Source organism: Saccostrea echinata, unplaced genomic scaffold (assembly GCF_033153115.1).
Source record: "Saccostrea echinata isolate AGI-Se365-2 ecotype Australia unplaced genomic scaffold, CSIRO_AGI_Sech_v1 ptg000010l, whole genome shotgun sequence".
NCBI classification, from domain to species: Eukaryota; Metazoa; Mollusca; class Bivalvia; order Ostreida; family Ostreidae; genus Saccostrea; species Saccostrea echinata.
The window spans coordinates 10,069,039-10,081,920 of record NW_026889759.1 but is presented as its reverse complement, the minus strand read 5'-3'; the positions used below and the strand labels follow the sequence as shown (position 1 = coordinate 10,081,920).

Here is a 12,882-nt window from a genome sequence, read left to right as displayed (position 1 = left end):
TAATTCACACTTTTCAAAAGTTATGTCCCTTGGCAGCTATCACAGTGGCCATTGTAGTTTTCTGTTTTGCAACTTTGTCATTTGGCTGGAAAAAAATCTTTGCATCTTGTATATTGACTGCCCCAGGATGGGGCTACCCATACGTTGAATGAAAAATATTTAAACACAGTGCAGGGTTCGAAATTCACTATATACAACTCGCAAAATGCGAGTTAGAAAATCCAAATTGCCAGTTAAAAATTTTGTAACTCGCAAAAAATTTGCGAGTTGACTTATTCTTTGTAAACTTCACCTGGGAAAAAAAAATCTGTTTCAACCCTATTTTAGTCTTTCTCTCTTTAGTTACTGTTTTAAATGAACTAGCATGCTCCATGTCCGATTATAATGTCAAAAATTACGATTTTTTTTAAAAGATGGATAGACAGCTGTTTATTTTTAAAAAGCTTTCATTTTAAAATTGCGAGTTGTCCTTTGAAATTGCGAGTTCATTTTTTTGGTACTCGCAATTATTTGCGAGTTGTAATTTTAGGGAGTTTCTACCCCTGCAGTGGATTTACCAGAGCACATCAAAAGGAGAAATGTCATTTCTTTTCCCTTTTTCCCATTTGGTTGACCCCACAAAGGGACACAACTTTTGCAAAGTGTGGATTGGACTATATTGTGTAATACTTAATGATATTTCGTGGGATAAATTTAAGTGCCTAACTGTTTGCAACGTAAAATTCATGTAAATGGTATATATGCAGAAAACTGATTTTAAATAATTCAATCAAATTGCCCTGAATAGCTAAGCAAACATATATATTATAGCTAATATTCAAGCAACATACATTGAGCCTCATTTGTCAAGTCAGAGGATTATATATCATTGGTTAAATAAGAAGTTTTAAGCCCATTATACGTCCATTAACTGTCAATATTACAAGATCTTAAGAGAGATACTCACATGTTCATCTCCTTAAGCCTGGAGTTAAGCTATTACGGCTAAAATTCAATCTAAATATTCTTACAACATAACAATCTTTCATTTTGTCCCAATTTCTTAGACCGGAAGTCCTTTAAAGTTAACTTGTTCATATCATTTTCGTTATCCAGAAAACATTGTTATGCTGCTGTCAAAATTGTTAACAAATGGGGCGATGTATTCAGAAATTAATGCTTAAATACACTGAAAGATTGCACTTTATGATTAAAGATTAATTAAGGGAAAAAAATAGTTTTGGAAAAGGTGTCTATTTTAAACGAACGACCTACTACTGAACTGGTGCTCTCTTCGCAGGCGACCAGTTTTATTTAATTGCAAGCAGAAACTGTCTTACTGAGTAAGATGGAAATTGAGGACACCAATGCTTACGGTACAAATGATATGCATGATTGTATCAAAATTATCTTTTTTGCGTTCAACCTTATCGAAATTTTCAAAGAAATTGATAACGAAATGAGAGCCTATATAGGTCTAGGTCCCTGACATGATAGAATGTTCTATCGTTAAAATGATAAATGTCCTACGGACCCGGTGGTGAGGGCCTGTCCCGAGACACAGTTAGATTATTCTAACTAAGGTCCCTGATGAAATTTAAAAATAAAATACATTCTTGTGGGATTTTATTAGGCAAAGATTGCTAATAGTATTATATTATGCTTATGGAATTTTAAAAGCTTAAAGAAAGGCATTAATTAAATGCCTAAATGAACAATGACAACTTCAGAATTGCAAATGAATGCAGTCCACAATATCCATAATGTTCATCGTGTTCATAGTCAATTTCTGAATTTATGTGTGTATGGAGATGATGATATGTACACAGTACAGGTAACAGTGAACTCGGATCTTGATTAAACCCTTCTCTCTACACTGTTCTGACTGCGACAATGTTTACACCATAGCGGGGTCAGTTATGTTATTCTGCAGTGCAGCATGATGTTAGTACCTGTAAATAGTTGTTGATATTCAGGTTTAATGGATGGTTTTGAAAAATGTTACAGTATGCAATTATGGAGTCTCTTGGTGGTCAATATGGTTTGATATTCACCAGAAAAATATTGATATTGTAATTTTCTGGTGAATAACAAACCATAAGATGTTGACAGTGCCGTTAGAGCGAGCGCAGATACCTATTCAGTTTCAAGTTTGATCCTCCTCTTCAAACCGCATGAGACATTTGGAACATCTAGACTGTGATGTTATTACTTGTATATTAGTTCCATTACCAAAACAAAGTCTGAAAACTGCAAATTTTAATAGGGTGTGCGATTTTATCGGTATATCAGTTTATCATGATTTTTTTATTACGCGATATGTATTGTGATATGGAGACTAAAACACCGGTATTCAGTATGTAACTATTAGTTCCAGAAATAATTAATTATTTTGTTCCAACTCTAGAATTAGTAAAACAACAGCATCCTAACCTATAAACATGCTTTATTAGTATATAAATAAAAATGAAAATGAAGTTATGTTTTCTCACTATATTTGTTAGGAAAAAAACACAGAAATTCATTTAAAATCATAGTAAAAATTAGGTGTAAAAATTGAAGTTCTGTTTTCACACTGTATTTGTTAGGAAAAAAAAAACAACACAGAAAGAAGAAGGTATGGTTTTAGCCTTATTGTGCCCTAAAAATTTAGTGTTTTCAAAACATTATGAAACTGGCTAAAATATTAGTTGAGAAAATGACTGTAATAAATCAGGAAAGAATGTGGCATGATCGAGTACCATTCTGGAAATATGACGTCATTAATTTGATGCATTTCTCTACTTTGAACAGAAAAAGCCTCAAAATGACCCATTTCAAGGGTAATTTTCCTTAAGAAAATAGTGTCCACGGCCGTCGCCCACATCAATTTTCGGATATGTTGCGTACAATTCTTTGAAAAATCACATATCTCAAAATCTTTGTGGGCGATGCCTGTGGACAATATTATCTGAAAGAAAATTCCATGGAAAATTGGTGTCTTCTGCAACTTTTTAAGAAAATACGGGAAAATGCACAAGTTTATGACGTCACAATTAGCACTTAGAAGGTCATGTGAGAAAAAAGTTTTGTATGATCTTTCTGCATGGAATTTCAATAATTCAGAAAGCATGCGATTTAATTTTTTTACATCACTTTCATTTTTAAGAAAAACACAGGGCAAAATTTGTATTGAAACTGTACCTTGTTCTTCATTTAAAATCAAATAAAAATTAGGTGTAAAAATATTGTGATATTTATTGTGATATTTTTTGGGGGGAAAAAAATTGTGATATATTGCAATACGAAATTTTTGGCGATACCTATCCCTAAATTTTAATAAAGAACATTGAATCAACTAATTTATCTGCAATATAAATTAAATCAAGGTGAGTTTATTATTTGGTGAACTTTTGTTGTTACATACTTAGCAGTGAGATGCATTCGCGTTGCATTGTGGGTCCAGAGGTTACTCTGGGAAAAAATTGTTTGGATCATTGTGCTTAGTCTGAATTTTCTCTTCCCCCAGGTGTTGCTTAAGAGCTCACAGTGTGAGCCACCGAAAGAGTCCATAATTGTTTTATTATATAGTCCAGTATTGAATAAATAAGACTCTGAAAGCTACATAATGACATTTTTTTCAAGAACTTCTGTGGCAGAAAGATTTTGTATATGTCCAGATTACAAGTGAAAACCTGCATGTTTCCATTTCATAGTGTTGAAAACATCATTTCCCAAAGAAATATTTAGAAATACTTGTAATCCAATGATGGCTACCCTTATATTTTTCCTCCTCAGATGCACAGCTGATTCCTTTTGTAACAGCCATTTTTTACAAAGTCATTGAGGTGTCATTTGGGAGGACACAATCACTGCTTACACACAGTGACTCTCCAGTGAATACTGCTTCAAATCCAGTTGATATGTAGATTTATGAATCATTTGTATAGATTACATAAGTACTTTAAATAGACTATATAATAATAAACTAAATAAAGTATATTGCCTACATTTATATAACAAATATCATATATTTGTTTATTTACTGGTAATGCATGAAAAGATGTGAAATCATGGTATGAACTATGAAATCCACACAATGTACCACACGAAATCACTTCTTGCTTGAATCAGCACTTAATATTAATCCTGGTGAATCTATTGAAGGTAAACTTTTTAAATGTTTTCAACTTCTCCAGAACTAATTTCAACCAAACTTGCCACAAAGCAGCCATGGGTAAAGGGATTCCGATTTGTTCAAATTAAGATTCACACCCTCTTTCAAGGAAAGATAGTTAAGAATTTAAAAATTTGATGGCATTATCCAAATTATCCAAGCTGTTAAAATTTGACTGAAGTTCAGATTTTGTATTACAAGGGAATACATATGAACAAATCAATTTTAAAAGTAAAAGGGTCACACTGAATAATATTATTAATCATATGCAAACATTCCTAAGTAATGCTGACCTTTATTTTTAATTATGGACACAGGGATTAGGGTGTGGAAAAATCTTTTTAAATGCTCTTTTCCAAGGAGTATATAGCAGGGTCATATAACTGAAATTGAAATTGAAGCAACCTAATTTGTGAATTCAAGTTCATTTAAATCAGTCAAATCCACAGGTCCGGGGTCAGTAAAATTGGCTGGGGGCAGGTAAAGTTGAAAATCAAAAAAGTCTGATGGGCCTGCAGGACTTTTTAAGGCCCTAGTTTTAAAGCTAAAAAGCATGTATTTTCCCCAAATTTTTGCTTTAAAATTCCCAACCAATTAATAAAAAATAAAGCTGTATTGCATTGGTCATAAATCTCCTTCACCTGATACATTTAGCAGTACTTAGGGACTTAATTATTCCTAAGAACGATTGTCTTTTTTCCTATTCTGAATTTCGTCCATTCCTTCTGTTTGTGTAAAATATATGAATTGTATATATGGCATTATATTGTTTCCAATAGGATCTTGTGTCATTTCCTTTAAATTAGTCAATAAACCACAGTAGCATGTGTTAGGTACTGAATATCTTGGTAGCTCTTCTCTGCATGGTTACAAAAAAAGTAGATGAAATAAAATAGTTTGTTTCTTTTGTTACAGATAAGATAGTGGATGGATGGGAAAGAACAGAGACAGACAACGGAGTTCCCTATTACATATGGTAAGTTTTAGTGAAAAGATCACATAGAAACACTGATGACACATTTTGTAATGCACAAATACTAAGCAAAATGAAGTACCGGTACATATCTGTATTTATAGAATTGTTGTCTACTAGTGGAATATGTTTTCATATGGCAAGTTGGCAACCCTTTGTGAAAGTTTTGGAGATTTGAAAATGCCATTTCTACAATTAGGAGTTCAAATAATAAATTCTTTAAAAATGATACCCCTGGGGTGACTTCATTATTTACATACATAATTTTAAAATCAATGTCATATTTCCAGAGCGTAAACACCATTGAAGATTTATACATGTATACATATTTCATGGGAAGTCCCCACTTTCTCTGGCGTCATAAACCTATCCCTTTGGTTTCTCCCACCTACCAGTAGTTTCATTCATGGCAATCCTTGATAAAAGTTAAGGAGATTTAAAAATACTATTGCTTGGATTAGAAGTTCAAATGATAAAATCAAATTCTACTAAAGGCTAGCTCTTCCTATATGATAAATAATATATTCTTTGATGCTGGAAAGGGAATCAGATAAATTGTTGAATCTGAGATCAATGAAGTCTAATGATACACTGTGTGGGAAGATTTGTTTTCAACTTCTTTTGCCAAAGATAACTTAAGTAGGTATAGGAAATGTACATGTCTGATATCCTTTTGTTGTTTTTAGATGAACTTTTCTTATTGGATTGAAAATTAAAATAGCTCAGAGAACAAAATTATTTTTTTTCTCGGACTTGCTGCCATGGCTGAAACTTAACTATCTCTTTCTCCTTTCAGCCACAAGACGGAGCGTACATCATGGAACCATCCATTCTATCAGAAGATGATAGAGGAATTAGGTATTTTATATGTATTTCTGATCTGTTTGTACTTGTAAACAACAGTATAGACAGTAAAATCAAGCTTGAAAACTTGATTTCACCCAGCAATATTTGGGAAGGGGGTTGTGATGTGTCTTGATCCCTGAGAAAGGAAATCTGTACAAGATCAAGGTCACAGGGATTGGAGTCATAGAATTCTTGTAATGGCTGTAATATTGTAAAGAAAAATCTGTGGAGGGTGATACTTCACCAGAGGTTGCTCAATGGATGTGCCATAGCCCCAAAGATCATTTGTAAAATACTTGTTTAAGCCAAACACTTTGTGATGCAGGAATTGAGAAATTCATGCTTAACTCAAAAATTGCTTGTGACAAACATTATGTTTCGATCATTATACAAGTTTTTATGACATGGTCAAGGTTACAGCTGGGTAATCAAGTTTTTATTTGCTGTGGAGGGACAGTGTTATTCCCATTAGGTCATATCCTCTGCTCATGGGTACATGTGTTGACTGGATTTGTGATTAAAGCTGGAGGGAACGATTTCTGCAATTACAGAATGACCAGAACCCCACCATCAAGTTTAACATTGCATAAATACATTAGTATTTGAAGATTGTGTATTGCTTTAAATTTAATTTTCATGTGACTTGTTTCAGATGAATACAGAGATATCAGATATGCAGCATACAGAACTGCCTTCAAGATACGCCACATACAAAAACAATTGAAATGTAATTAGTTTTAATTTATGTATACAAATATTCAGACTATTCAATTTAGCTTAACATATTCTAAATTAGTAAAAATTTAATGAAATATCATTTTGTGAACATTGCAGTGCACCATGTAAAACTTGAAGCTATGAAGGAAATGTTTGATTGTCATGGTTACCGTGAGAGTTGTGACATGGTGATTGGCTGTGAGGAGTTACAGGAACTATTGACCAGTGTATATCAGACCGCTGACCAGGCGGCCAACATCACCATACAACAGGCTGAAGTGTACGCCCAGCTGCTTCAGAACCTCATCCTTAATCTTTTTGACATGTAAGTATACAACACCATTTTATGCCCCGCCATGAATATGGCCGGGGCATATAGTGTTTGTCATGTCCGTCTTCCGTCCTTCCGTCTGTCCTTCCGTCACACTTTGCGTTTAGCTCTGTTCAAAGCTCAGTTTCAAAGAAACTATCCAAGATATTTTTATCAAACTTCATATGCTGATAGATATTGATGAGAGCTATGCAACTGCATCAACATTTTTTGACCTTGACCTTTCCTTTGACATTGACCTCACTTTTCTTAAATTAGTGTTTAGCTCAGTTTTAAAGATACCATTCAAGATAGTGTAATCAAACTTCATATGTTGATACATACTGATGTAAGCTATTCAACTGCATCAACATTTTTTGACTTGACCTTTCTTTTGACCTTGACCTCACTTTTCTTAAATTAGTATTTAGCGCAGTTTTAAAGATACCATTCAAGATAGTTTAATCAAACTTCATATGTTGATACATACTGATGTAAGCTATTCAACTGCATCAACATTTTTTTACCTTGACCTTTCTTTTGACCTTGACCTCACTTTTCTTTAATTAGTGTTTAGCTCAGTTTTAATGAAACCATTCAAGATATTTTTAACAAACTTCATATGCTGATACATACTGATGAGAGCTATTCAACTGCATCAATATTTTTCACCTTGACCTTTCGTTTGACCTTGACCTCACTTTTCTTAAATAAGTTTTTAGCTCAGTTTTAAAGATACCATTCAAGGAAGTGTTATCAAACTTCATATGCTGATACATACTGATGAGAGCTATTCAACTGCATCAATATTTTTTGACCTTGACCTTTCTTTTGACCTTGACCTCACTTTTCTTAAATTAGTGTTTAGCTGAGTTTTAAAGAAACCATTCATAATATTTTTATCAAACTTCATATGCTAATACATACTGATGTAACCTTTTCAATTGTATCAACAATTTTTTGACCTTGACCTTTCCTTTGACCTTGACCTCACTTTTCTTAAATTAGTGTCAAACTTCATATGCTGATACATACTGATGAGAGCTATTCAACTGCATCAATATTTTTTGACCTTGACCTTTCCTTTGACCTTGACCTCACTTTTCTTAAATTAGTGTTTAGCTCAGTTTTAAAGAAACCATTCATAATATTTTTATCAAACTTCATATGCTAATACATACTGATGTAACCTTTTCAATTGCATCAACAATTTTTGACCTTGACCTTTCCTTTGACCTTGACCTCACTTTTCTTAAATTAGTGTCAAACTTCATATGCTGATACATACTGATGTAAGCTATTCAACTGCATCAATATTTTTTGACCTTGACCTTTCCTTTGACCCTATATACACCCTCGACGGGGCATTCATGTCCTATGGACATATTTCTAGTGATAGATAACAGTGGATTTTTTTTTAAACTTAGTAGTTTCTGTTCCGTGATTTGTCTCTCAGTGTTAATTAATGTGTTATCTAATAATTTAGGTGTATAGAATGGAATATTTTTAACATTTATGTAGGGACAGAACAGGTTGTATAAGGGTTTGTTCAGTGAAGCAGGTCCTCATTGTGTTAACAACAGCTCGCCTGGCAGACAAATATCGAGGTAAGAATATACTTATTATGTTCTATATTACTTTAAATTTCAATGAGAGGACAGATACTGTTAAGATTAGGATATCAAACATTTGAATATTGTTCCCTTTATTTTCTCTGAGCTAGCCCTGTACCAGGAGTTGGCTGATCCTAGTACTTACATCAGCTGTAGTAATCTGACCACTTTTCTGCAGGATCTTAGTCAGGTAGGGTGCAGTAAAAATCAACTTTGTTCAGAAAACTTTTAGAGAGTAAGAAGTTAATTTGATTGTCAGTAATAAATGCTGAAAATGGAGAAATTTTTCATTGTGAACTACAAGTGTACTATTGAGTTTACTGGGTAATAAACTAATTAAAATGTATTTCAAAACAGTTACCAGACCTATTGCAAGAAGGAGCAATTTTTAGTGGGGATGTCACAGGAACAGTCAATAGTTGTATCAATATGGTAAGTTGATATAAGTTACTACTACTTGTGTGTATATTTTTTAATATTCTTCCACACCAAAAAGATTCAAGGATTCCAGTGCAAAAGGAATATCCTTTAGCATGTGTTGTGCATGCAGTACATAAAATGTACTGAACCAGCACAGTGCTTAAATGGAGATCCATTTGTAAATGAGTAAATCGTATTTGTTGATAGGCAGACAGTAGTGTGGGGATCTCCGAAGATCAGTTCTATTCCTGGCTGTTGAAAGAACCCCAGATCCTTGTGTGGCTTCCTACCTTTCATAGGCTGGCAGCATCTGAGACAGGTAAACAAATACCTCATACATCAAGGGAGATAATGTGGAGAGTGTGATAGAAAAATATTTCAATGAGACTGATAAAAAAAAAAAGTTTTGAAAATGTAGTGAAATAGTTTTATTTATTTCTTTACAGTTAAACATGAGTCAAAGTGTAACATCTGTAAATCCTACCCAATTGTAGGATTCAGGTAAGAAAAAGACTCTGAAATGTTTGATAATAAAGCAAACCAAAAGTGAACTAACTTTTCTTATTATGTAAGTAAAGTTAATGTTGTGTGTACTTTTTCTAGGTATCGCTGTCTTCAGTGTTTTAACTTTGACATGTGTCAGCAATGTTTTTACATGGGATGCACCAAGAAGAAACACAAGCTAAAACATCCAATACAGGAGTATTGTTTGTCTGTAAGTTTATTATTCAAGAATATTGTCTGTTTATAATTGTTATCCAAACAATAATACATGTATCTACTGTTACATTCCTGTTGTTTATTTAAGAATTTTCATGCTCGCTTTATAGTGGGAGTTTAAATTGCATTAGTTAGATTACATCCTATAAAGTCATAAATTTTCCTAAAAAATAATATTGATTATGTGTATGTAAATCATTGTAATTATCATGATAGACAACAGCAAAAGTGGACACCAAAGCTTTTCTGAAGACTTTACGCAACAATATAAGTAAGAAACACAGACAGAAGTCAAAGAGAAAGTATCTTCCTGTTGTTGCAGAGAGTCATTTGTTCTCTCACACAACGTAAGTTCTTTTTTATTTTCTCTGAAGATTATGAAAGCTTTGTTGCTTAATACTATAAACAACTTAATACTATAAACCACTTAATACTATAAACCGACTCTCAAGATGGCATTTATATTATTATTGATAAGAGAAAATTGAAATATGTTAAATCTTGCTGAAGAAGATTCCTTATCTCAGAATTGTTCTTTCACCAAAAAGCATAAAAATAATGAGATGAACTGATTACAGTGGGATGAGAATAGAGCCACCAGCCCCAGATATTCATAACACACTGACTCAGAAATCTCAGCAGTTGGCAGAGACTGAATCTCATCAAAGAGGGCATACTAACCAAGAGGCACTCAATCAACAAGAGCATTTACAGAAAATCATTGAACAATTACAGGAGGAAAATAGGTGATTTGATGTTTTATGGTATTGGTCAAAAATCCACCCGAAAAATAACCTATTCTATGCAGTTGATATCAACAGAGAGTAAAACCATCATTTCTCAGTTTTTTTAATCGAAAAATGATGGTGTAGAGTAAAAGAGGTGAAGTAAAAGAGATGAAAAGAAAATGTTGATTGAGCAGTGGTTCATTTTGATGTAATTCATTTACATTAAAGTTGCTTAAATATCTGTAATCGATTTAATATCAGCATAATAAACATGAACTTCAAACTTTTCAGGAGACTTCAAGAAAAGATAATGACAATGAAGGAATCCTCTGATACAGAGAGTAATGTGAGTGGTGGATCCAGACCTATGACTGGTGTGTCACCAGGAGCTACTCCTCACCATTACAAGGTGAAATTATCACATTATGTAATCTTGAAATATTGCAAAAGGATATTGCAAAATTTGTTCATCAATACCACAGATGCCATAGATATTCAAGAACTGTGTCTGAACGTTCGTGTGGGTTAAGTCTAAATTCAGATTTTGTTAACTTTCACAGATATACATGTATCTGACATACTCTGCAATACAAAATGAACTCCACAGACATAAAAAATGTTTTTACTTTACTACACTGTATACCTCTCTTTGGAACAGAAGAATGGTTTATTGGACACAGACATTCAGTGAATGTAACATTATACAACATATACTACAATTTCTCAGTGTATAATGTATCTTTCAACTTTTGTCTGTCTGTAAACAATTTTTCAAAATGGTCATCTTCATGCTAGAAAATATTCTTCTTAAGGATAGAAAGCTATTATTAGTCATATACTGTCCATGTACAAACATCTCCATGTAGTAAAAATTCAAAGGCCTATTGTGGGGCCACATTATGGGGTCAGATTTTGACATTGAGATAAACATAAAACAGGTTATAAAAATCTCTAGAACAAAAGGTTTACAATTGGTCAAATTGTTATCTAATTATTCCCAAGTAGTGAAGACTCAGGTTTATTCAGATGTGATTCCTGGGGCTAGGTAGTTCCACAGTTGGGGGGGGGGGGTTCAAATTTTTACTTGGTGCACAGAAAATGTATAAAACTTCAGCTAGTACAACAAGGTTACAATTTGTAAGCCTGATTTCAAGTCTCAATATTTTTATTTAAATAGCTGAAATCAGACTTTAATAAGTTGTTGACAAGTAGAAGAGGTTTCATTTATCTAATATTTATGTCAGAAAGGTAAAATGATTTAGGTGTGTGTGATGGACCTTGGACCCCTTCTTACTTTTCACTGACAATTCACAATTTTAAAATCATACATGCACTAATCCTCAAGCCAAAACCAGAAGAACCAAAGTCTAATCATAAACTTTGGTTTATTTCAGAAACAGTCGTCATCCAAGGTGGGAAATTCTAATCAGCCTCTGAGCCCAATAGTCCATATACAGAGCCCTGACCCAGACACCCCCTACAACAGGGGTCCTCAGTATGATAGCCTGGACTTCCTTGAGGTCAGTCCCTCCCACTTCACCCTCCCCTCTCTCACCAACAGCAGGGAGTGTCTGGATGAGGAGGAAGCTATGGATGATCTTGTCAACAAAATGCAGCTTGTATTCCCAAGCAATATGTCATATTCAGGTAAACGCAAGATTTATTGAGGTAGAAGATTATTGCAAATGCATGCTTCATGGGAATAGGGCCAAACATTTAACATTTTTTCAAAGCTCTTTAATTCTGAGCAAACAAGAGAACAGTTTGTATGGTTCCGAACATGCTTTTTTAACATGAAATTACAAGTTGGGAAAACATGATCCAGAGCCCTTTGAAGTATTCTAACTTCATATTAAACAAAAGAAAGACTAATTCTTCATGTACTGTATCATAGCACTTTTAAGTTTATGGTTCTGAAGTTTGCAGTAATTTCCTCACTTTTTGAATGATTAATGAAGATAGGGTTTCCTTGCTTCTTAATATCTCGTGTGTTTAATTTCACAGTGTACTCTCTATCAAAGTGTGGTGTGGAACAAGATGAAATGCTTCAGGCAGCTTCCACCATCGGCAATGCTATGACTGAATTTGTGAGTGAAGCTATCATGCCCCACAGCAAGTAACTGAGGAGTTGGTTTTGTACTCAAGCACACAAATACATGTACTATTGAAATCCAGAAAAATCCAAGCGGTCATTGGAAAGGTTCATGTGCACAAGGCAGCCTATAAAAAGTGCCAAAATGATAATCTGTTGCCAGAAATCCTGCCATATTTGTTGTAGAATAGATGATATATGTGATTTAGCACTTATTCGTACATGGGGGTGATATACATGTATTTTATCAGTTGTTTTTATGAAATTTCTCATTTGTATGTGCAATAAATGCTTGTATGGGGGCCAACTCCTCATTTTGAATTTTTAA

At 33.5% G+C, this 12,882-nt stretch overlaps 2 protein-coding genes across 3 annotated transcripts in view; one reads left to right on the top strand and one right to left on the bottom strand.

The window, feature by feature from the left end:
• LOC133184350 (kelch-like ECH-associated protein 1) overlaps nucleotides 1–1,036 on the bottom strand; it is a 17,531-nt gene extending 16,495 nt beyond the window's left edge. Inside the window, exon 1 of the mRNA XM_061319395.1 lies at nucleotides 947–1,036. The gene's annotated coding sequence lies outside the window, so the exon portion shown is untranslated. The remainder of the gene's footprint in view (nucleotides 1–946) is intronic.
• LOC133184351 (dystrophin-like) lies at nucleotides 400–12,882 on the top strand. 2 transcript variants are annotated; one of them, XM_061319396.1, is made up of 17 exons: nucleotides 400–418; nucleotides 1,333–1,355; nucleotides 5,051–5,111; nucleotides 5,905–5,966; nucleotides 6,607–6,681; nucleotides 6,789–6,996; nucleotides 8,503–8,588; nucleotides 8,705–8,784; nucleotides 8,952–9,026; nucleotides 9,222–9,333; nucleotides 9,461–9,515; nucleotides 9,618–9,729; nucleotides 9,951–10,081; nucleotides 10,313–10,480; nucleotides 10,754–10,871; nucleotides 11,857–12,109; nucleotides 12,467–12,882. In XM_061319396.1, exons 1-17 carry the CDS (start codon nucleotides 414–416, stop codon nucleotides 12,580–12,582), a joined length of 1,740 nt encoding a protein of 579 aa, XP_061175380.1. In that variant the 5' UTR covers nucleotides 400–413; the 3' UTR covers nucleotides 12,583–12,882. The 2 variants fall into 2 exon arrangements, with proteins under 2 accessions (XP_061175380.1, XP_061175381.1); XM_061319397.1 differs by lacking the exon at nucleotides 400–418 and having other exon boundaries at nucleotides 1,287–1,355; nucleotides 11,863–12,109.

What these genes read in the sequence shown, in the direction of transcription:
- LOC133184351 (XM_061319396.1), top strand. An exon ending in GCTGGCAGCATCTGAGACAG is followed by an intron (nt 9,334 to 9,460) that starts GTAAACAAATAC and finishes ATTTCTTTACAG; the next exon opens with TTAAACATGAGTCAAAGTGT. An exon ending in TACCCAATTGTAGGATTCAG is followed by an intron (nt 9,516 to 9,617) that starts GTAAGAAAAAGA and finishes TACTTTTTCTAG; the next exon opens with GTATCGCTGTCTTCAGTGTT.